Source organism: Dermochelys coriacea, chromosome 2 (assembly GCF_009764565.3).
Source record: "Dermochelys coriacea isolate rDerCor1 chromosome 2, rDerCor1.pri.v4, whole genome shotgun sequence".
Taxonomy (NCBI): domain Eukaryota; kingdom Metazoa; phylum Chordata; order Testudines; family Dermochelyidae; genus Dermochelys; species Dermochelys coriacea.
Genome location: NC_050069.1, coordinates 232,792,923 through 232,818,612, shown reverse-complemented (window position 1 = coordinate 232,818,612; position 25,690 = coordinate 232,792,923). Strand labels below are relative to the sequence as shown.

Genomic DNA, 25,690 nt, shown 5'->3' with positions numbered 1-25,690 from the left:
ACTGCACAGCCGATACCTGCTTGTGTTTTGATTAACAGGTTTTTGTAATCTCTTGTTCAGTTGCTGTGAAGGCACAACATTTGGTCTGATGGTTAAAAAACTGGGCTAAGAATCAGAAGACCTAGGTTTCATTCCTGACTCTGCCACATTCTGTCTGCATAATCTTGGGTAAAGCATTTAATCTCTCAATGCTTCAATGCCCCATCTGTAAAGTGGGAACAAATAACATCAACTTATCTGATGGGGCTGTTTAATGGCTAACTCCATCATTGTTTGTGAAGTATTCAAATAGAATGGTAAGGAGAACCATAGAAAAACTTATAAACAGTTATTATTCCAAAATTCTGAGCAATCTTCTGTAAGTTGACAGGTGATAAGTAAAATATATTAGCACATATATATCAGGTAAAAGTGTGTGTGACATGACTTTAAATCTTAAAATTATTAATGGATTTCTCTGTCTGTTCTGTAGGATGGCTATTATTCTTCCAATGCCATTTGGATAGATAAATATAAACAGCAAGAGTGGTTACAATTCAATGAGATTTCTACTAATACCCTGGCAAGTGGACATCAAAGACCCTAGCTGAACAAGAACCAAAGAAAAGAGAAGCAGGGGTGGGAGGGAGACGTCTAGGAAGACAGAAACATTTTCTATGATTCATGAGAAAGTATGAGACTGCAAGTGATTTGCCTTGGCAAACTAAGATAAATGATCTGATGTGCCAGTTAACAAGTTAAGGAAATGCAGCCCACAATTGCAGATGGGTGCACATTTATAGGAGGATACACTGACATTTCAACATTCCCTATAAAATGAATGATTTCTGGTTATATTATCGTCCTTTCTGCTTACAGAACCAGAATTACAGTCAGAGGAGACTTTGTTAAAGTGCAGTCCAAGCCACAGTACAGTTGTAAACATACAGAAAATTACTGTAGGGCCAAAAAAGCTGACCCTACCCTCGTCATTATCATCATTATTCATTCTCTCTCTCTTTCCCCCCCTCAGTAAAGCATGTTTGTATGGCTATATTACCAATGGAATCTTAAAAGAAACGCTACAGATTGGATGGCTTTTTCCTCCTTCTGTCCTAGCTAAAACAGGTGTCCAGTAATTAAAAGACATTTCTCAGGAATGCCTAGAAGAACAGCATAGTGCAGACAATGAGTCTTTTCATTCCTCAGACACTTTTACAAGGCAACCATTGATAAGACCAGTCCCGTGGGAGGGAAATACAGGTAGGGAACAAACACCAGCTTCCTCTTCCAGCTCATATGCCCTTTATTATAAAGAAGGTTTCGACATTCTCAGGAGTATGCAATGAACAGATCCTCCTTTATATGACTGTCATGCGACAATGCTAAACAATCACAGAAAGAATCATTTTCTTCTAATGCTAAACCAGGGACTTAATTAGAATAAGGAACACATTCGCACTGTAGCTACTCTGCTTTTCTGTAGCGCGTCTGCCTAGACTCTTCCCCAGCTCCCGCCTGTTTGCCTTCCTGCAGAAGATTAAAGAACAGAGTGACTTTACTTTTCTTTAAAAGTCCATTAGATCAACAACTGGATCTTTTGGTCCCTTTCCTCTAGTCTACAGCTTCAAGCAAACAACTACTTCTTCAGAGAGCAGTACAACTGCTCAAATGAATAGGTGAGAAGAATCAGCCCTTTAGTTTCCAATTCAGTAGAACCTCAGCGATATGAACACCTTGGGAATGGAGGTTGTTTGTAACTCTGAAATGTTTGTAACTCTGAACAAATGTTAGGGTTGTTCTTTCAAAAGTTTACAACTGAACATTGACTTAATACAGCTTTGAAACTTTATTATGCAGAAGAAAACTGCTGCTTTCCCTTTATTTTTCAGTAGTTTATGTTTAACTCAGTATTTACTTTTTTTTTTCCTTTTTTTTCGGCCTCTGCTGCTGCCTGATTGCAAACTTCCAGTTCCAAATGAGGTGTATGGTTGACTTGTCATTTTGTAACTCTGGTGTTCGTAATTCTGAGGTTCTACTGTAGATTTCCAATAGCTCTCACTTCCATCTGAGGACTTCACATTCTTTATCCCCTCTTTTGTATTTAGGAGAGCTTGAGACGCTACAAGTTAATGCACTTTCCTTTGATATTGTGGTTAAAACCAATTTCACATTCAGCTTTTAGTAACACAATTCAAACACTGGAAATAAAGAACAGAAAGGCAACTAGACTATTTCAGGTTTCCTAGGACCTCCAAATCATAACACATCTTCAAAAAGTATATCAGTATGTTTAAGAAAGACAGTATAGCATTTACAATAGCAAAAGTGACAACAATAAATTTGTTAGTCTCTAAGGTGCCACAAGTACTCCTCGTTCTTCTAACAATAATAAAATGACTCCCATCTATTCAGTCTTTCATGGGAAACAATCCATATTTAACTCCCTAAGGAAAATGGTATCTAACAAAATTATGACCAAAAATCCTACACTAAAACCTTCCACATAAAAATTTAGAAAATGTTGAGAACAGTATGGAATTAAAGCAAAAACTTTACAGCTAAAGTCTCCTCTCAACTGGGGACACATAGCTCCCAAAAATGAATAAAACCACTTCTATCAGAGGGCAGACTTTAAGCCCTAGTTTGTTAATTTAACACCTCTATAGATATACAAATTATTTTGTTTAACCATTTTTTTCAGAACTTCTGGATACGGTAAGTGCTAAGGCCACAATTCAGCAACACATTTAAGCATGTACTTAACTATAAGTACATACTTAAGTGTCATTGACTTAAAATGAGACTAAAGCAAGTTATTAAATTTAACCATGAGCTTAAGAGCTGTGCTGGACCAGGGCCTAAGAGAGTAGCAATTCTTTTGTGTGTTTTATTACAATAAATGCAAAACTACTCTCACTTTCCCTCCTCCTTTGTTGACAGCCTCAAATAGGTTATCATCATCCCTCCTTGCAGATCGAATGCCACCTGGACCTGTCTCTAGCTAGGTATTTCAGAAGGTCTGGCTGATTATTTAGTTTATGTCCATCACGTGTAACCTTATTGTACAACTGAATCTTTTGGTGACGGTGTGTTCACCAGCCAGGTAGTGGTATTAAAAACACTTTGGAATTCAATGGTCTTCCAAATATTTAATTCTAAATAAAAGTCCAGAAGGCATTTCCCCAACAAAAGAGGGGCAGTTTTGGTGGTTGAGAGTGTCATGGTGGGGAATATGGCTGGCCCAGCAAAGCAGCATCAGTGTTGATCAGTGCTTACAGAGTATGATGTTTATTACCATCCACAAGACATAGTTGTGCAGTGCAGAAGGTCACTGAACATGGGTAGTGCTCTGTGGCACAGGAGTTTTTAACTTCAGTGAGAACATTAGTATGGAATACACCTTCACTCAGTAGCACCATCAAATAGTGCAATAAGGATAAGAGAAGGGGATTTGAATACAAACAGAGAAGGAACATATCCAAAGTTACAAAGAGGAGATTATTATTTATACAGCACCTACTGACTACTATGCGCTTTGCAGACATACCTGATGATAACTTCCCTGTCCTAAAAAACTTACAGAGAATTATCTATGCACACCTGGGAGAAGGATGATGATTCATTAATATTTCTGAGCCATTCTCTGAGTTTAATGGGAATTTTGTCTGTGTAAAGATCATTAACCTAAAGTAAAGTAGTAGCATGTGGTAGGTGTTTACACTTCCACAGATTGACCTTAATGGCAGCTGAGGCACCACTCAAGATCAGGCCATATTTCACTCCCTCATTACCAGGAGATTATAAATTATAAGAGAATATTTGGTTTGTATAGCTCTTAAATATCATTTGTACAGGGTAAGTGAGATCATTCCTGGTCCTTATGGGGGAGTGTGGTGAGGGCACATACAGAAAAGCAGGGACTACTCTCTCTGTATTCCTCCTGTTTGCACAACACCCCAATGGAGCATGGAGGAGACAGCACCATAAATCTCTTTCTGTACCAGCCTACAGAGTATAATTCCTTCTAGAGACCCTTTTGGGATATTACAACTATATACCAGCAATGTACTGTGCCTCATGGCAATCTGAGCTCTATGGCCCTGACTCAGAAAAAAACTATACAACATGTGCTTAAGTCCATTCATTTTCAGGGCAGCATTTAAGCATGTTTAATATTAACCATATGCTTAAATTCCATTGACTTTAATGGAACATCAAGCACATATTTTAGTGTGGTTCTAATGGAGTTGCTTCCCTGAATGGGAGCCTAAAGATGTAAACTGAGACATTTCAAAGGACAGAATCCATCTTTTGAGGTTCAGTGATCCTCTGGAAAGGATCGCGTGAATCCCTTTTTCAGGTTTAGAAAAACACTGCAAGATAAATACAAGAGTTACTTTTAGAAATTTGTTTCTGCCTCCTTTTCTCAACCACCTACCAGAGCTCTTGTAGGTACACACCAGGCTACATCACTACAAAACTAGCAGACACCAAAGAATAGTGATTTTATTAGATGGTATAGTGATTGACTCCATTTGGATTCATACCCTTTCACTCTGCAGGAAACTTCAACATGATTTATATTAGAGCACGACAAGCACAGGCTATTCTGCATATGTTGGTAATGCTTGTGCTTAAAAGTTCATGGAACACACACTCCCAGTTAGTGGTGCTATTACATTTGTGCAATATAATACTAGAATTTATAACAATTATTGTGGCTTGTTCCTTTATTTCATCATAAGTATAACTCTCAGAGGCCAAATTTGCAGGATGTAGCCTTTAGTCTTACAAACACAGTCATTTGCTCTTGCAATTCTGTGGGTATTGTCAATAGTACTAGCTAGTGATAGCAACAGCGTTCCAGATTCTCAGTGGGTGTGAGGATCCAGCCCTGTGTTTATATGGAAATTTTGTCATGCCCACACACTAAGGAGTGCACCTACAGAACTGTGCACACAAATGACTGTCTATGAACAACTGCAGGCACTTGGCACCTTGCAGGATTAGACCCTAGCTGCAGTTCTCTTCCTCCCTAACTGCAACCAAATGAAAAAATAAGTCAAGTTCACAGGTGGCTACTTCCTCAATTCAGGCTTTCCATTCATGAATGCACGGAGAAGTAGGAAGTGCAATTTACAGGGAGCTCTAAAATAACACCTTTAGTAGAATGAGAAGTCAGATGGGGCCCAACAGAAAGACTAAAGTCACTGGCCATTTGGCCTGTGATTTTTTTAGATAGAAGGAGATAGAAGTGAAGTTGTGCCCTCCACAAGTTGAATTTGTGAATTTAGAGTCAGCTGGGGTCAATTACAGCCCTGGATTGGGGGTGCCAAACCCCTGAACGTTGGTGAAATTTGGGGGTATATTGGAAGAAAGTGATTCATTTGCTATGAAGTAGAATGGATGATGGCCATAGAGTTCAAACTCTGGAGTTTGTTTAAATCTTGGCTCTGTCAAAGACCTCCATGTGACCTTAAGCAAATTACTCACAGTCTCCAAATCTTGATTCCCAATCTGTAAAATTGGGACAATATCACCCTACTGCCCAGAGGATAAATTCACTAATATTAGTGAGGTGCTCAAATACTATGGTGATGAGGCTAACTAGACAGACCTAGAGAGAAACATGGCCTGGAATAGGGAGGAGTGATTTGCAGATTTGGATTTCAAGGTTTAAATAAATCACAAGCCCATTCTGGAGGAGCAACTTTGGTGCTGGATGATGGAGAGTTCACAGACCAAAATGAGAGAAGCAGCAAGATTTGCGCTTGGACTGTTGCAAACATTAAAGGATGAGACCAATTCACAGAAGCTGAAATATCTGAAATCCACACCCCAATCTACTCCCCCAAAAAGTGAAATTTGCCCAAAAGGTTGGACCTTGTGTGGCCAAGTCCCTCATAACAGAACTGCCAATCCTAGCAGTCTTCAATTATAATTAAGAACTAGCCTCTTTTGCAGGTCTAAGAGGCTTCTTAATAAAAAATGATGATAGATCAGGGGTCTCAAACATGCATGCAGCCCGCGGGGTTATTTTCTGCGGACCGCCAGCTTCCCGCGGTGCCCCCAGCGTTTACCTAGAGCGGCTCCGGCCCGGCCCGGCCCGGCCCAGCGCGCACTGGGGGCAGGGCAGGCTCCCTGCCTGCCTACCCTGCCGCCTCACCTCTCCAGGAAGTTGCTGGGACGTAGGTGGTGGGTGGGGGCACAGGGGTCTGTGTTGCCCTGGCCGCGTCTCCAGGTACCTTCCCCGAAGCTCCCATTGGCCGCAGGTCCCCTTTCCCAGCCAATGGGAGCTGCGGGGGGCGGTGCCTGGAGGTGCAGCACTTGGAGGCGCGGCCAGGGCAACACAGATCCCTGTGCCCCCCCGGTTCCGGCCACTTCCCAGAGCAGCGCAGGGGCAGGGCAGGCAGGCAGGGAGGGAGCCTGCCCTGCCCCTGGTGCGTGCTGGGCTGGACCCGCCCCTCAAACCCCTCCTGCAGCTGAGCCCCCTGCTGCATCCCAAACCCATCCTGCACCCAACCCCCTGCTGCACCCCACACCCCTCGACCCTTGCCCTGAGCCCCCTGCCACACCCCTCCTGCACCCCAACCCCCTGCTGCACCTCACACCCCGACCCCCTGCCCTGAGCCCCCTGCTGCACCCCAACCCCCGCCGCACCTCACATACCTCCTGCACCCCGACCCCCTGCCCTGAGTCCCCTGCTGCACCCTGCACCCCGACCCACTGCCCTGAGCTCCCTGCCACACCCCACACCCCTCCTGCACCCCAACCCCCTGCCCTGAGCTGCACCCTGCACTCCCTGGGGGCAGGGAGGGGGTGGAGTTGGGGTGGGGATTTCAGGGAAGGGGCTGGAATGGAGGCAGGGGCAGGGCCTCATGGAAGGAGTGGAGTAGGGGCAGGGCCAGGGCTGCGTGGGGGGGGTCAGTGATGTGGCCCTCGAGCCAATGTACTAGTCCTCATGTGGCCCTTGTGGTCATTTGAGTTTGAGACCCGTTATAGATAATGGTATTCTTTTCCATTCAAACTCAACTTTATGACTAATATCAAAGGAACACCACCTGTTTTAGATCATTTAGGCTTCTCCAAGAAGTGTTCCAATTTAATTTCGGTTGAATGAGAAAAAAAAAAGATAATTAAGTTCTCAGTCGAGGGTGAGCATCCACATAATCCTGCATAGGGTGCCAATGAGGGACTAACAAAGTCTAATGAGCTGAATCTCCAGCAAGTGTGGCTTTGCTTTGCCAGGCCACACTTAGGGTATGTCTACACTATGAAATTAGGTCGAATTTATAGAAGTCGGTTTTGTAGAAAGTGTTTTTATACAGTCGATTGTGTGCGTCCCCACACAAATCCTCTAAGTGCATGTAGTCAGCGGAGCGTGTCCACAGTACCGAGGCAACCGTCGACTTATGGAGCATTGTACTGTGGGTAGCTATCCCACAGTTCCTGCAGTCTCCACCGCCCATTTGAATTCTGGGGAGAAATCCCAATGCCTGATGGGGCTAAAACATTGTTGCAGGTGGTTCTGGGTACATATCGTCAGGCCCCCTTCCCTCCCTCCTTCCGTGAAAGCAAGGGCAGACAATCATTTTGCGCCTTTTTTCTTGAGTTACCTGTGCAGACGCCATACCACGGCAAGCATGGAGCCTGCTCAGTTAACAGTCACCGTATGTCTCCTGGGTCCTGGCAGATGTGGTACTGCATTGCTACACAGCAGCAGTTTATTGCCTTTTGGCAGCAGACAGTGCAGTATGACTAGTAACCATCATCAGCGTAGTCCAGAGTGCTCTTTTAACTGACCTCGATGAGATCGGGGCGCCTGGGCAAACATGGGAGTGACTCAGCCAGGTCATTTCCCTTTTAAGTTTTGTCTCATGGCAATTCAGTCCTACCCGCAGTGCACTATCTTTTAATCTGCGGTCAGCAGAAGACAATGGCCAGCAGTCATACTGCACCGTCTTCTGCCGAGCATCCAGGAAATGACGATGGCTAGCAGTCGTACTGCAGTCTGCTGCCAGCAAGATGTTTAAAGATAGACGAAGTGGATCAAAACAAGAAATAAACTAGATTTGTTTTGTATTCATTTTCTCCTCCCTCCCTCCGTGAAATCAACGGCCTGCTAGAACCAGTTTTGAGTTCTATCCTTGAGGGGGCCATTCTGTTTCTCACAAAGCCACCCCCTTTGTTGATTTTAATTCCCTGTAAGCCAACCCTGTAACCCATGTCGTCAGTCACCCCTCCCTCCATCAGAGCAACGGCAGACAATCGTTCCGCGCCTTTTTTCTGTGCAGAAATCATACCACGGCAAGCATGGAGCCTGCTCAGATCACTTTTGCAATTAGGAGCACATTAAATACCACACACATTATCCAGCAGTATATGCAGCACCAGAACCTAGCAAAGCGAAACCGGGCAAGTAGGCGATGTCAGCGCGGTGACGAGGACATGGATACAGACTTCTCTCAAAGCACGGGCCCTGGCAATGTGGGCATCATGGTGCTAATGGGGCAGGTTCATGCGGTGGAGTGCCGATTCTGGGCTCGGGAAACAAGCACAGACTGGTGGGACTGCAAAGTGTTGCAGGTCTGGGATGATTCCCAGTGGCTGAAAAACCTTCGCATGCATAAGGGAACTTTCATGGAACTTTGTGACTTGCTTTCCCCTGCCCTGAGGCGCAAGAATACCAAGATGAGAGCAGCCCTCAGCCCTTGAGAAGCGAGTGGCAATAGCCCTCTGGAAGCTTGCAATACTAGACAGCTACCAGTCTGTCGGGAATCAATTTGGAGTGAGCAAATCTACTGCTGTGATGCAAGTAGCCAACGCAATCAAAGATCTGCTGATATCAAGGGTAGTGACCCTGGAAATGTGCAGGTCGTAGCGGATGGCTTTGCTGCAATGGGATTTCCTAACTGTGGTGGGGCAATAGACAGAACCCATATCCCTATCTTGGCACCAGAGCACCAAGCCGGCGAGTACATAAACCACAAGGGGTACTTTTCAATAGTGCTGCAAGCACTGCTGGATCACAAGGGACGTTTCAGCAACATCAACGTGCGATGGCCGGGAAAGGTACATGACGCTCGCTTCTTCAGGAATTCTGGTCTGTTTCAAAAGCTGCAGGAAGGGACTTTATTCCTGGACCAGAAAATAACTGTTGGGGATGTTGAAATGCCTATAATTATCCTTGGGACCCAGCCTACCCCTTAATGCCATGGCTCATGAAGCCATACACAGGCACCCTGGACAGTAGTCAGAAGCTGTTCAATTATAGGCTGAGCAAGTGCAGAATGGTGGTAGAATGTGCATTTGGATGTTTAAAAGCGTGCTGGCACAGTTTACTGACTCGGTTAGACCTCAGAGAAACCAATATTCCCACTGTTACTACTGCTTGCTGTGCGCTCCACAATATCTGTGAGAGTAAGGGGGAGACATTTATGGTGGGATGGGAGGTGGAGGCAAATCACCTCGCCGCTGGTTACGCACAGCCAGACACCAGGGCAGTTAGAAGAGCACAGGAGGGCATGGTGCGCATTAGAGAAGCTTTGAAAACCTGTCTCATGACTGGCCAGGCAACGGTGCGAAAGGTCTGTTTGTTTCTCCTTGATGAAACCCCCCGCCCCTTGGTTCACTCTACTTTCCTGTAAGCTAACCACCCTCCCCTCCTCCCTTCCATCACCGCTTGCAGAGGCAATAAAGTCATTGTTGCTTCACATTCATGCATTTTTTATTAATTCATCACACAAATAGGGGGATAATTACCAAGGTAGCCTAGGAGGGATGGTGGAGGAGGGAAGGACAAGGCCACACAGCACTTTAAAAGTTTAAAACTTTAAAACTTATTGAATGCCAGCCTTCTGTTGCTTGGGCAATCCTCTGGGGTGGAGTGGCTGGGTGGCCGGAGGGCCCCCCCCACCGAGTTCTTGGGCGTCTGGGTGAGGAGACTATGGAACTTGGAGAGGAGGGCAGTTGGTTACACAGGGGCTGTAGCAGCAGTCTGTGTTCCTGCTGCCTTTCCATACACTGGAGCATATTACTTTGATCCTCCAGCAGCCTCAGCATTGAATCCTGCCTCCTCTCATCACGCTGCCGCCACCTTTCAGCTTCAGCCCTCTCTTCAGCCCGCCACTTACTCTCTTCAGCCCACCACCTCTCCTCCCGGTCACTTTGTGCTTTCCTGCACTCTGACATTGTCTGCCTCCACTGCATTCGTCTGTGCTCTGGCAGTGTGGGAGGACAGCATGAGCTCAGAGAAAATTTCATCGCAAGTGCGTTTTTTCCACCTTCTAATCTTCGCTAGCCTCTGGGAAGGAGAAGATCCTGTGATCCTTGAAACACATGCAGCAGGTGGAGAAAAAAAAGGGACAGTGGTATTTAAAAAGACACATTTTATAGAACAATGGGTACACTCTTTCACGGTAAACCTTGCTGTTAACATTACATACATAGCACATGTGCTTTCGTTCCAAGGTCGCATTTTGCCTCCCTCCACCGTGTGGCTAGCCCCTCATTCCTTCCCACTTCCCGTGGCTAACGGCGGGGAACATTTCTGTTCAGCTACAGGCAAACAGCCCAGCAGGAACAGGCACCTCTAAATGTCCCCTTAAGAAAAGCACCCTATTTCAACCAGGTGACCATGAATGATATCACTCTCCTGAGGATAACACAGAGAGATAAGGAACCGATGTTGTTTGAACGCCAGCAAACATACACTGCAATGCTTTGTTCTACAATGATTCCCAAGTACGTGCTACTGGCCTGGAGTGGTAAAGTGTCCTACCATGGTGGACGCAATAAGGTTGCCCTCCCCAGAAACCTTTTGCAAAGGCTTTGGGAGTACATGCAGGAGCACCGCGAATGCCAAGGCAAATTAATCATTAAACATGCTTGCTTTTAAACCATGTACAGTATTTTTAAAAGGTACACTCACCAGAGCTCCCTTCTCCGCCTGGCGGGTCCAGGAGGCAGTCTTGGGTGGGTTCGGGGGAGTACTGGCTCCAGGTCCAGGGTGAGAAACAGTTCCTGGCTGTCGGGAAAACCGGTTTCTCCACTTGCTTGCTGTGAGCTATCTACAACCTCATCATCGTTATCATCATCTTCCTCATCCCCAAAACCTGCTTCTGTGTTGCCTCCATCTCCATTGAAGGAGTCAAACAACACGGCTGGGGTAGTGGTGGCTGAACCCCCTAAAATGGCATGCAGCTCATCATAGAAGCAGCATGTTTTGGGCTCTGACCCGGAGTGGCCGTTCGCCTCTCTGGCTTCTGGTAGGCTTGCCTCAGCTCCTTAAGTTTCACGCGGCACTGCTTCGGATCCCTGTTATGGCCTCTGTCCTTCATGCCCTGGGAGATTTTCACAAATGTTTTGGCATTTCGAAAACTAGAACATAGTTCTGATAGCACGGATTCCTCTCCCCATACAGCGATCAGATCCTGTACCTCCCTTTCAGTCCATGCTGGAGCTCTTTTGCGATTCTGGGACTCCATCATGGTCACCTCTGCTGATGAGCTCCGCATGGTCACCTGCAGCTTGCCACGCTGGCCAAACAGGAAATTGAAATTCAAAAGTTTGTGGGCCTTTTCCTGTCTACCTGGCCAGTGCATCTGAGTTGAGAGTGCTGTCCAGAGCAGTCACAATGGAGCACTCTGGGATAGCTCCCAGAGGCCAATACCATCTAATTGTGTCTACAGTACCCCAAATTCGACCCAGCAAGGCCAATTTCAGCGCTAATCCACTTGTCGGGGGTGGAGTAAGGAAATCAATTTTAAGAACCCTTTAAGTCAAAAAAAGAGCTTCGTCATGTGGACGGATGCAGGGTTAAATAGATTTAATGCTGCTAAATTCGACCTCAACTTCTAGTGTAGACCAAGGCAGAGTAAGTAAACAGGATATAGTAAAGGTGGTATGCTAAACACTGTTTTGTCAGTCGTTTTTTGTTGGGTTTTTTATACTGGAAAAAAGGCAATGCTGCCAATGACTTGCAGCATTAGCAGTGAAGGAGAAAGTTTTGGGAAACCAAAAATACAGTTTTTGTCAGTAAAATCTGGTGTTGTTTCTCCTTTCATTTGTTTCTTGGATAAGGTTTTGGTTTGGGGGGTTTTGTTTTGTTGGAGTGGGGTTTTTTGTTTTTTTTTTTTTGTTTAACTTAAATTTGAAATCTCTGCATTTCAGAGATTTCAGATTCAGAAACAGATTCCACTGTATCATGCAACCCCTATACCACTTCAATTATAAAATATTATCTTAAATATACTTGCTAAATATACGTGGTTAAAAATATCTGAAAAATTAGTAAGATGTTAAAATATATGAAATGATAAACAAAGGTGGCATTAATCTATAAGCAAGTAATGTTTTATCTATTTCCTTTATATTAAGAAGATCATTTCCATCAGTATGTATGTGTTCTGATTAGGATCCAGTAATAATTTGTGCTGATACTGAGGCCAGGGTTTTGCAATATACCAAATGCTAAGCTTCCAGTCCATAAATGTCTTCAGTGCAAATAACCCATAAGTCTATTATCTTTACAGCAGCTGCAATCTGGAGAATGTGCCCTCTTTTAATTTAATTCCCTCATGAATTTCAATATTAACTAAGAAGCAAGCCTGAATGAGCAATATGCCATAAAGCCAGGAGTTCACTAAACCCAGGCCAATGACCCAGCTGGACTGTTCATTTCAGCCATCCCACAACAACCCAAACTGCAGTTTTCACAAAGCAAAATGATCGGTTTTGAAAGAGATCACAGCATGTGGTCAAAAATGCTCAAACAATGAGGACTCACAGTTAAAGGTAGTCAGAAAATGGAATTTCCAGCCCTTAGGAATTCTGACATTTTGAAATGTGTTTTCATTCCCAGGTGGAGCAAAAAATCAAAATCTCTCGCAGAATGGAAATCCCCCACTCACCCCCTCCAAAAAAAGTGATTCAGAAACTGCTTTCTTAGGTAATGTTGAAACTTTACCTTATAAAATATTAAATATATTAAAATAAAATAATATTAAGGCTTTAACAAACTAAAACAAAGTTAAAAGGAAACATTTTGACTCTGAAACAAAATGTGAAAGTCACACAAATTTGTTTTGACACCTTCTCATTGAAAATTTGGTCAGAATCCAAACAAAACTGCATTTTCCAATGGAAAACTGTTGTGCTGAAAATCTTTTGACCCACTCTAATCAAAATAACCACTGGTGTTAAAGGGAGCTGTCAAGTATTCTCTACCCTTTCTATTTCTGTACTCTCTCTTTGAGGGCTTGTAATACCTACACAGACTTAAAAAAAAAAACTATGCCCATTTGAACTCATTTTATTTCTTTCCATCTACAGTAGCAAGTTTTGCTACACCTACCCTGTTTCTTATATAGCTCACAATCCAAAATGGCTTTGTACCTGCTGCCTTATTGAGGTACTCCCAGTCCCCCAGCTTGGGTGTCACAGAGGTATCCACAGCAATTCAACTAGTGCAGTTTTCTAGGCAACGAAAGTATGTTGGGTCTGGGGGCAGAGGAGGAAGTGTACAATTCAGAGCCCAACTCTGCAGGAAATCTGTGTGTGGTAGTGCATAGAGAGGAGCGGCATACCATGGGTGAAGTGCAGGGCCTAGATAGCTTCCTTTAAGTATATCCTCCACAGGGTGGACAAAAATTAATGATTTTAAAAAGATGGATTTTTTATTTCAATCGGATTTTTTTGATAAAATGCTTTTTGAGGAAAAAACCCTATCTTAATTAAAACTATAGCTCAAAGTTATCTCATAATGGAACAGGGATTATAAATTCTAATTCTATAGTATGAGAATATAATCATGTAATGTTTAAGAAAAGTTTTGTAAATGAGCTCCAATAGTTCATGGATTAGGGACCACATTTTATGGGGCTCTACAGGTTTCTGTATAGATTATTTAGGTTAATCTTTCCAGTGGGACTCAGTGCTCAGTCTAGAAGATACCATCAGAGATGCTTAGTTTTGCAGTTTGAGAACTGTGGATTTGGTGTCTCCAGAGGTAACATACTTGTTAACAGCAAAAATGTTTTAAATAAATAAATAATATATAGAGGTGAGAAAAAACAGACCTCAACTCTATTGTCCCTCTGCAAATCTGTGTATACAGAGTCAATCCCTTACCTCTCTCTAAAAGTGCAAAGTTTCAAAAAGTTCAATGAATAGAAGATTGTTGGGGGTGGAACAGATCTGGACAAGGAGAAGAAGTTGGGAGATAAATGTGAGAAGCGAGGGACATATGCTTGTTTAGTTGAAATATTATATGTTTGCTGTTGAAGAAAATAATCCAGAATACATAACATTGTTGTTTTAGTTAAATAAAACAATATCGATGTCTGTCTGGTGATGTTCTCCTCCTAATACAGATGGCAAGAAAATCCTCCAAATATTAATGATTAACCTGTTGAATTGGAGATAGCTCAGCTCCCAATGACTTCATAAATATCTGCTTCAATTACCTTTGGTAAATGAAATAACCAAACACTCATTCATTTTCTGATATACCTGTAAAACTAATCTGAAAAGTTTTCAAAATAAATCTCTGTTTAAAAATGTACAGTGTGAACCTTCTAAAAATGAAACCTACGTCTATCTCTGAGTTGTGAAGAATATGTATTAAGGTTATAACAACCAACAAGAATGCACTTTTATGTAGAAAAACATGATTAATCACTTCCTGACTAGCGATTTAAATCAAATCCACCCTGATCCTCCTAGTCCTCCCCTTGTTACAAAGACGCACTAGGACAGCAAATGCTACATCATCCACTGGGCTGAAGTGGTCTTCATGCAACAGCTCTGCAGTGGACAGTGATGGGAAGAGTCCTTCTGCTTCACTGTCACTTCCAGGGAGACATCTACCTCTCAGCTCACTGGTTGGACTGGACACTAAGCCCCTGGATTTCACCATCAGTGCCCAACTTTGGCATTGTATGTCTACAAGGTAAGGCAGGCACAGATTTTCCAGACATCAGGTCTTCTACTGACATCAAAGAGAGCCACACAGAAATCCAAAAAACAGACTTTGACTCCAACTCAACATTTTATATGATACAAGTATGGTTTTCAGGACAGGATTTGTTCATTGCTTGGCTTGATTAGCTTGGCTTGTTTAGCCTAATTAAAAGAAGGTTGAGGGGAGATATGATTGCTCTCTATAAATATATCAGAGGGATAAATACAGGAGAGGGAGAGGAATTATTTAAGCTCAGCACCAATGTGGACACAAGAACAAATGGGTATAAACTGGCCACCGGGAAGTTTAGACTTGAAATTAGACGAAGGTTTCTAACCATCAGAGGAGTGAAGTTTTGGAATAGCCTTCCAAGGGAAGCAGTGGGGACAAAAGATCTATCTGGTTTTAAGATTCTACTCGATAAGTTTATGGAGGAAATGGTATGATGGGATAATGTGATTTTGGTAATTAATTGATCTTTAAATATTCAGGGTAAATAGGCCTAATCCCCTGAGATGCGATATTAGATGGATGGGATCCGAGTTACCCAGGAAAGAATTTTCTGTAGTATCTGGCTGGTGAATCTTGCCCATGTGCTCAGGGTTTAGCTGATCACCATATTTGAGGTCAGGAAGGAATTTTCCTCCAGGGCAGATTGGAAGAGGCCCTGGAGGTTTTTCGCCTTCCTCTGTAGCATGGGGCATGGGTCACTTGAGGGAGGATTCTCTGCTCCTTGAAGTCTTTAAACCACAATTTGAGGACTTCAATAGCTCAGACATAGGTGAGGTTTTTCATAGGAGTGGGTGGGTGAGATTCTGTGGCCTGCGTTGTGCAGGAGGTCGGACTAGATAATCAGAATGGTCCCTTCTGACCTTAGTATCTATGAATCTATGAATCATTGTCTTTCACTCCCTCTGCTGACTCTCCAGAAACAGAGCATAAAGCAATGCAGGCCCTATATAAATATTACCACTCTCTCCCCAACCTTCCATTTCTTGGCAACAAAATAGTAATAAAATACAGGAAGTTATAATCAAGGTCTTCAGTTTGAACAAAAACATCTAAATATAGATTTGGCACAATCATGACACTTTCAAAGCAGACAAATCTTTGAACAACATCAGGGTGAAAAACTCTTACACAATTCTTTCCAATGGTTGGAAAATAGCAGCTTCAGACAACATTTTTGAACCTGGGCATTCAAAGTTGAGCTTCTAAATACATATTTAGGCATATAAATAAATGTAGTGCCAGAGGGGCTGAGCACATGAAAATCTCACTGAGATCAATGTGAGGTGCTCATCACCTTCAAAAATCAGGCTACTAAATTTAGGTGCCTGAACATTGATTTACAAGACTAACTTGATGCACTCAGATTAGAAAATTTTGGCTAATACTACTAACCGTTACAATGGGAGAAGGTTGCCTTTTACAATCAGTCCATCCAGAGCTTTCATATAAAGGAAAGTCAGAATTACAAACCCAGATTGGATATTGCCCATTCAGGATTTGTAAGAGTCAAAGTCTGATCAAAAACAAGAGCCAAAATAATAATTTAATAGAAGGAAACAATAAGATGCAGTAGTAACATAATTGCTACTGAAAAGTCATTGGGCTAAATCCTACCCTCTGAAGCCAGTTGAGCTGCATAGGTGTAACCTGAACAGAATCAAAGTCATTTCAAGAGGGAGGAACTCTAAATAAACTAGACATTAAAAAGCTCTCTTTTCTGGATGTAGTCAATGAAATCTAGAAGACTTAGGTTAAAACTATATATACTGCTGACAAAGGAGCATAGATTCCGATCCAGCAAAGCCATGGCACTTCTTGCATACTTATAGTTACATGCACGCATAAGTGCTTTGGGGATCCAGAATAGTCTCTCCTGCATCAGTGCTGAGGCCTGATCCGCTCCCATTGAAATCAACACAAACATCATATCAAAGGGAATAAGACCACTATGAGCAGAGAATATGTTCCCACATATTTGTGTTCTAGTCAATGGAGTCACTATATTACATAAAGTCTTTCAAACCCAGAATTAATAAATACACTCAGCAAAGCAGAATGCAGATTGCAGAGGGAAAGATATGTGGAGCCAGGCTAAAATGGGCTGTATCAAGGAGGGCCAGAACAAAATTAAGTGAGGTAGTGCTCCATGATTAAACAAACCACACAGCATTCACAAACAGCATCTAACGGCATTTTCTGGTATGTTTCATGCTCATTTGCCATAAAGAGCACCAAGAGACAGAAACATGAACTTGATGTGGCTTCTCCATATATTTCAGGGTGGAAAGAAATCTCATGGGTGGATGTTAGTTCCTTTTTGTTTCTGTAATGCTCTAGTTTGGTAATACTGACATTTGCCAATTGGGGAACAACAAGTTAGATTCCACTCCCTCCCCTCGCCCCCGCATTCTCAGCCCCATCTCTAATTAGCCCTTCAGTGATCTGATGATATCTCACACTGTTGGCAAGTTAGAACTAGATGAGAAGGAATGCTATTCGCTCACAATCCTAAAATCCTCTTCCTTGTGCCTCCCCATCTCCTCTCCCCAAACGTTGCTTTAAATGAAGTTTTGCTATAAGCTGTCTGAGTTTTAGAGTGTTGTTATGACCTAATTAAATTTCATCACTGAGCAATGATAAGCCTGGTACTGTTTTGAGTCTATTTTAAACTCTGGCTTTAGGTTATATTAGTGAGGAGAAAACCAGGGATAGAATTAGACAGAATTACTCCCAAAACAAATGTCATTTTGATTTGTATCATATTCCACTTACCACTGTGGGAAAGGAAGTATGAAAAAGCAGAGGTCTACTTTAAGACAGACTGCTCTCAACTGTCTGTATTTTAGTATCAGTTTCTATTAACCTAAATGATTTCTAGGTGTATACATATAGATCATTATATTTGGGGTTAAGATTTGGAGTGAAGATGTGTGAGGCTTTGAAAACAGAACCTTATTGTGGTTGTATCATTAAATCATCCAAGCTGAAGTCAGGGTTCATCATTGCTCCACCCATAAAGACTGACAGACACAGATGAGTTTCTAATTTCTCTAGAAGAAGACATTATTGAGCTGGTTACTGTCTGTCAGTGGCCTTTGTGATAGTAACATATCTGACCTTTGGATGGGGTAACATCTTAATAGGGCAATAATTCTGAAAGAGTATAGGCATGCAGTTGTGCGTGTGAAATGCACACACATTAGCCTATACTCATAAACTTATGCACATGTATAAGCCTAATCATGTATAGTTTTGAAAATTATATCTGCAACAGAATTAGCTATTTGGTTGTACACTTGCTTGAGTGACTGAAGTAACTGTTTCAGAGTAGCAGCCGTGTTAGTCTGTATCCCCAAAAAGAAAAGGAGTACTTGTGGCACCTTAGAGACTAACAAATTTATTTGAGCATAAGCCATTTATTTGTGGGGCCATGCGGGTACCCATAGCAGTGCCACTGATTTGAAGATATACATTGTCCCCAAATGTGAAATAGTTATGGGTGAAGACAAAGTCACGAAGTTCAGCCACCAGGTTTGCCGTGACATTATCAGGGATACTGGTCCAGCAATGCCCCTCTGCCATATACATTGGGCAAACTGGACAGTCTCTACATAAAAGAATAAATGGACACAAATCAGACGTCAAGAATTATAACATTCAAAAACCAGTCGGAGAACACTTCAATCTCTTTGGTCACTCGATTACAGATCTAAAAGTGGCAATTCTTCAACAAAAAAACTTCAAAACAGACTCCAATGAGAGACTGCTGAATTGGAATTAATTTGCAAACTGGATACAATTAACTTAGGGCTTGAATAAAGACTGGGAGTGGATGTGTCATTACACAAAGTAAAACTATTTCCCCATGTTTATTCCCCCCCGCCACACACACACACTGTTTCTCACACGTTCTTGTCAACTGCTGGAAATGGCCCACCTTGATTATCACTACAAAAGGCTCCCCCCCCCCCCCCGGCTCTCTTGCTGGTAATAGCTCACCTTACCTGATCACTCCGGTTACAGTGTGTACGGTAACACCCATTTTTCATGTTCTCTGTGTATATAAAATCTCCCCACTGTATTTTCCACTGCATGCATCCGATGAAGTGAGCTGTAGCTTACGAAAGCTTATGCTCAAATAAATTTGTTAATCTCTAAGGTACCACAAGTACGCCTTTTCTTTTTTCTTTTTTTGAAGCAACTGGGTGAAAAACTGAATGTCTACGCTTTCCAAATTTATCAATCTATCTTTTGTCCTCTGCTCTCAATCTGGTGACTCTAATAACATTTTCACCTTAAAAATCACTCTTGCAGATCACTTAGCTATACAGTCAGCTTGTTATGTATGAAACACATAGGGCATGGTTTAACACCAGTTGGAACCATCATGCTCCAAGTCTGACAGATTGCAGCTTAGAGAGGTTTTGAAACTGTGGCTGTGATGGAGTTTTCTTTCTGCAGGTGTATTCAGAGTCCTGACCAGCAAAACTGTTCAGGGCATCAGATAGTCTGGTGAACCCAGAGGGCCTTTTCTCTCAGAAACACAGTCAAATGTTTCAACCTGGAAGAAGTTTTCTATCTGCTTTGTGAACAAAACCAGCTTGATTCAGATATACTCTGTGTAGCATGTTTCTCTCAGAGTGGCGTGGATTTCCAGTAGATAGCTGCACAGGACTCAATAGTACTTTGGGAAACACTAACTCCAGTTCCAAGACTGCATCCTTTTAAGCTTTGTTAGAGTGCAGAGGAAGAATAGCAGAGTTTCTCAAGGAAGTTTGGCAGGCAGTTCTATATACGGCCTAGTACACCATGGGACTGCAGTTCTCATTTCCAATGGATACCTCAGATATACTGGCTACATCTGCTACCTCCTTCACAGTTCCTCAAGTCCATTCCCCTCAAAGTATTCCAATGAAATTGCAATTTTTGAATCTCATGGAGTTTCCATGAGTCCCCTGGGGTTTTCACAAGATGGTAGGATATGGCCCCTACAGTCCATTAATGTTTTGCTTTACATTAATTTACCTGTGGTAATAAACTAAGTTACTCAAATGACAATTTTTAAAAGTCTGATTTATTTTTCATCATTAATTATATTTGTTGACAGCTTGGACAAGGGACAATAGTCAGTTCCACTGTGCTTTATAGTCAACTTCAAATTTAAAGCCAGTCACAAGTCTGATGCAAATGATGCAAGGGAATGTTTACAGATAAGCTGGTTTCAGAGTAATTTTTAAAAAGTCAATGAACTATAACTACTGATCTTACTACAGTTTTGTAGAAACATGTTACAAAACCTGAATTTAGAGACTCAAATCAACCTGAAAGCTTGTGTGTCTAATCTGGGACAAACACGTTTGTATATCAGCAATATTTCAAACCACACATTTAGAAAAAATGATAATACAATTAAGGGGAGAAAGTAGGAAAAGTAAGGATGTAAATAAATGGAGGTGAGTTCCTTAAAGGGAATTCTAAATACTACTTATATAGGACATGTGTTGGCTTTACTGCTAAACCCAAGTATCAGTAATGGCCACCTGCATTTCTCTATTGATTTTTCATTTACAAATATCATTAACTCACAGAAATAAGGTATAACCTTTTATGCAAAAGAAACAGAAGTTACCAAACATATATACTGCCTAATAGTTTGTTTCTTTTGCTAATTTAAGAGGAAATATTAATCAGCAAATTCTCCTCATGCCTAATGAGAAAAAAGTAACACAGACAAGCAACTCAAGCAGTGCAACAGGTTTGAATGTTTGAATATTAGCTAAAGGTTAATCTAATAATAAAAATTGTTTTATCCCCCTTCTAAAGAGCAATATTTGGAAATGGCTGTTTGTCAATTAATATAAATTATACCAAAACACTGGAACACACTTTGATGGAATAAAAATTACAATAAGAGCCTCCTAATTCTGACTGATCGTGTTTTCAGAAAAGTAACATTTTCAAGGCTTCTTGTGGGAATACTTCAACAATTAGTAAGCTCTCACTTAGACAACCGGAAGCTTTAATTGTTCAGCTAACTTCCAAAAGAACATTGTTTTCAGTTCACTGAACTTATTTCATATTCAGTATGATTATCTTAAAACACACATATACCCAAATCTTACATTTAAGAACCTTGACCACTGATTTATGCATTTCTAGTCAGCAAAATGAAGCTTTATACAAACACAAATATAGAAAAAAGATAGTATAAGACAATTGATCTGAAGCCTTTTGAAAAGAACCTTGCCTGCTGAAAGATAAAGTTACAAAGGACAACAGTTCTGCCCTCTAGTGGATATCCTTCCTATTCATCAACAGCACAAATATTTCAAATTTAATTCCACAACCAGGAATGTTTTTGTTTGTTTACAGCCAAACACATTTGCTATAAAATTACTGATTGCTAAACATCAAACCTCAAGGCTACTAGACAAATGGTTATTATCTCAGGAAGTTTGAAGGGACTAGTTCTGAACTGCTGGCAAAAGCTATCCGAAACCATGGCTCAGCAAACTGTGGGTCAGTTTTATATGAAATCATGATGTTCATTTGATAACATTCCATAAAATCCTCTCTTTAATCCAGGTATTCAAGAATCTATACCACATGTATTGTTTGCATTCCTTTCTATTTTTATTTTATTTCAATTACAAGAATGTATTTTACTCCTGAGAATGTAAATAATACACGGCCCAGACACAAACTATAATCAAACTCATTAAGCATTTGCAGTTACTGCAAAGATTTATGTTTCCATTTAAATTTTAGAAGACTATATTTAAATGCGTCTGAGGGGCATGATATTGATCTTAGTGTATAAGTAAAGCTTTTAAATGGCACTTTTTACATTTCAGACCACATTAACTGAAGTTGAATACAGATGTTCGTTTTCAAAATGGTATTTCTTGGACATATGGATATAAAAATTCATGGAATAACTTTCAAAATATATTTTTTGTTGCATTCAGGTCTCCTTGTTCTGCAAAACAGCGCTCTCTACTTGCTGTAAGAAATATAGTCTATTAATCTATTGTGCTTCTCTATCGAAGAACGAAAGAACCATACATATTAAGGCTGAATGAATTTCAGTTTCTATTATTGAATTTCAACAACATGCTTGTGACAGTAACATCATATTTTCAGAAACAGGATTTTAAAAGGTAACAAACCTCACAACAAGCTGCCTGTCAAAAGTTGTCATTTAAAATTTCCATTTTACTGTTATGAGAGAAGATTATCTCTTACAGATTATTTCATCAGGACTTGTTTAAACACAAAAATAAAATTCACCTTTACAATAATCATCTTGGTACTTTACACCATAGATCATATTCAAAGCTTAAATATTTTTCCTTAACCTGTTAAGACACACCACATTAATAAACCAATAAAAGATTAATGAGCAGATGATATGCCATTCTATTTAGTGCTGAGATAGACTTTATTAAAATAATGCAACTCTAAAGCCTAAATCAGCAATGAATGACCAGCACTGTGCATTGATCATTCACTTCATCAATAGACTGTATTTAATCAAGAAATTATTGACACATCTTCTGCACAAACACACCTACAATGGAAGATTAATGAACCTCATGTGCTCAGACTACAGCCTTACATCTATTTTTTTCATAGCCCCACCCCTTTCCTTTATTTTCTCTAGTGATTTACTGTAAATAATATTAGTGTAGGTTTCCTAAAGGCAAAGCCCTAGAAATGGCAGCACCAGGTTGGACACACACATGCTGAACAGGAGTATATGAAAACCTTCCTTCTGGGTTTTCCCTGAACTGACATAAGAGCCCTCAGCAACCTGCTGGGCTACCTTGTCATTTAGCAATTCCTGAACTCAGTGGTAGGCCCTCCCTGTCTGGCATAGCCCTAGGTGGATGTTTTTAAAACTCCTGCATCTATCCTGTTCCAGTCACTCAGCTCTTCACATTTGTATCAAACCTTCTGTGCAAAACAGGGTTAGTTTTCTTACAGACTATTTGTAGAAGGGCTACAGGACCCAGTTTGGGGTTAACTTTTTGGGTGGCAGGAAAGGGAGAGTAAAGTGTCCTTATGTCTCTAAAGATGGATGTTTAATGATAATACAATACTTGCATTTCCAAATCTAACCCATAATATTAAACACAGCAGCTTCCAGTTGTTATTCTTAGGCTCCTAATATGCTAAAAAATGTTTATCCCACCCGATTCATCAGCCAACTTTTCCCAAGCATGCCAAGATTTCCCTGGCAGTTCCCTCTATGGATTACAGTATGCAGAGGTCTATGAGATATGATGACCAGGAAGGGGACCACGATTTGGGAAAGATTGGGTAGCTGATGAGAACCCACTACATGTGGCTGGCCTGATGCACTAACAGGTGTCTCTAGGAAAGTTTTGAACTAGAGGACCCTAAAAGAGTTACAAGCAAACGTGGTCAGCCCATAGTGCCAGGGGAAAGGGCTGGTGCTAACGTGTGCTGAAGAGGGGAGGTAAAGTTTACCAGGGACACTTATAACGTGGTTTTGAGAGGTAAGGGGCAACCTCAACTCCAGCTCAAGTCAGAGGGAGCTGCAGTTGCTCAGCACCTCTGAAAATCAGACCATAAGTGAAGACAACACCCATTACTAGAGACCACCTGGAGAAAGCAGCCTATTTAGTAACAGCAAGGAACCCGCTGAGCGCAAGGGAGAACAGGGGCTCGCTTTTGGAAGCCGCTGGCCACAGAGAGTTGAGCGAAGGGCCAGAGCGGGGAAGTGGCAATTATTGCTGAGCTTTACAAAGGCAGGGTCTCTCCGAAAGGCCATGGCGGCCGGGGCCGGGGCACAGGTCCCCGGAGACTCAGGCTCCCTGAGTGTTCAGCCCAGTTAGGGGACTAATTCAGGCCATTCTGCCTTTGCAGCGCGGCTCTCCCACCGCCCAAGTATCATGGCTGGGACTGAGAGTCCTGGGGCCCGCCCTAGTGAGAAGTTGGGACTCGGGAGAGGCACATCCCCCCCGGACCCTCAGTCCCCGATTTACCCACAATAAGCCCGGGAAGAGGGGGCGGGGAGGCCGCAGCTCCACCAGCTACAAGGCAGCGATCCTCCCACGGGCCCAGGGGAAGGGGCAAACCGCCGCATCTCACTGCAGACACCATCTTCCTCGGCCGTGCAGCAAAGGGAGGATGGGGGGGGTGGCCTCACCCAGCACTGGCGCCTGGGGGTGGGGGGGATCAGAGGCCACGGTCGGGGGCTGCCGATCGGCGTGTGCCCGGCCGGGTGCCTCGCCCACCCCCAGCGGCCGCTCCCCCCGCCTCCGCAGCAGCCCCGCCAAGGGAACTTCAGCAGCAGCCCTTACCCTGAGGTCGCCGCGCCGCCTCCCCGTCCACGAGCTGGAAGCGGGCTGCCAAGCACTGGGCAAGGAAGAGCGCTGCAGCCGCCAAGTGGCCGTGCCTCGGGCTCGCCATCGCCCCGCGCCTGCCGGGCTCGCTCGCTGCGCCGCTCGCCTGCGGGGCCCGGGAGCGTCCGGCAGATCCCACTGCTCACCGCGGCCGGGCTGCCGCCGGCTCGCATCGGCTCCCCTCCAGCCGCGGGGAGACGCCTGCCTCGGTCCCTCCGGCGGGAGCAGCCCCAAGAACGCAGCAGCTGGCGAGGACAAGCCCCGCTCCGGCCGCCAAGCGCCCAACTCTCCCTCCTCGCGGCGGCGGCGGCGGCGGCTGGCCGGACCCCCCCCCCACAGCCCGCCCAGTGGGAGGGGGGCTGGTGGCTCCTGTCCACGCGCAGTTCAAGGCAAATCCTCCCCCCTGCCCGTCAGCGCCGGCACGGGAGCGACCCCGCTCTGCGCGGCTCGAGGGGAGGAGGAAAGAAACCAAGTTTCTCCCCCCACCCCCGGCTGGGCGTCTTGTTGCTCCAGCCCCGTGCGCTCAGGCCAGCAGGGCAGCGCCGCTGCTCGCAGCGGGCGGCGCAGACCCGGCGAAGGCGCGGGACCCGGGGAGGGTCCCAGCGAGGAGCCCCGCAGGCGAAGCCGGTGTGTGGCGGGGCCAGCCGCGCGGGGAACGCGTCTGGGGCTGGCGCGGGCGCCTGGCCCTACGTGGGGAGCGCGCGCCGCCGGCCGGGTGGCCCGAGCGGCCCCGCTCCCCTTTCGCGGGGCCAGGCCGCCGGAAACGACCGGCCCAATCGCTGCGCTTCCCTGGGGCTGAGAGCGAGGGAGCGCGAGAGCGGAGCCCCCGACCCCCTCCTCGGGAGCGCGAGCCGAGAGAGGCGGGAGCTCCGCGCCCAGCGCCCCCCAGCCCACGTCGGGCGAGCCCAGCTCCGCCCTGGCGCCCGGAGGGCACCGCTCTGCCGGCCCCCGGCAGACACGACGGGGGGTTCTGCGAGGAGCAGCGTGTCCGTAGGCAGCGTTCATGGGGGGGGGGCGGGGAGTTGGTGGAGGATGGAGAAAGGGAATCCACTTAAAAAAGGATGTGTCCTTAGACGGGAGGATAAAGAGGCATTTTGGTTATTGGTGGGAGGAATGTCCCTGAACCCCTCCACCCCTCTCAAACTCAGTGAGTTTTTCATGGTCCCGATGCTGCCATCTAAAGTGCAAAGAAGAGTATTAGAGACACTGGCTTGGTCCTGACTTTTGCTTATGTCAGTTTCTGGCGTTTAGATCAGCTGGAGATCGGGAAAGAGGGTTGGAGAATAAGCGGGGTTCAAGGGAAAGGAACAGAGACAATCTGCTCCCTAGAACTATTGGATAGCCAGGAGGTGGGTGAAAGAGC

At 43.8% G+C, this 25,690-nt stretch overlaps 1 protein-coding gene across 1 annotated transcript in view; it reads right to left on the bottom strand.

Annotated features, from left to right (window-relative positions):
• Positions 1-25,132, bottom strand: part of PLXDC2 (plexin domain containing 2) — a 390,541-nt gene extending 365,409 nt beyond the window's left edge. The window contains exon 1 of the mRNA XM_038393403.2: positions 24,286-25,132. Coding sequence (XP_038249331.1) covers positions 24,286-24,394 — 109 coding nt within the window. The 5' untranslated portion in view covers positions 24,395-25,132. The remainder of the gene's footprint in view (positions 1-24,285) is intronic.
• Between the last annotated feature and the right edge of the window lie 558 nt (positions 25,133-25,690).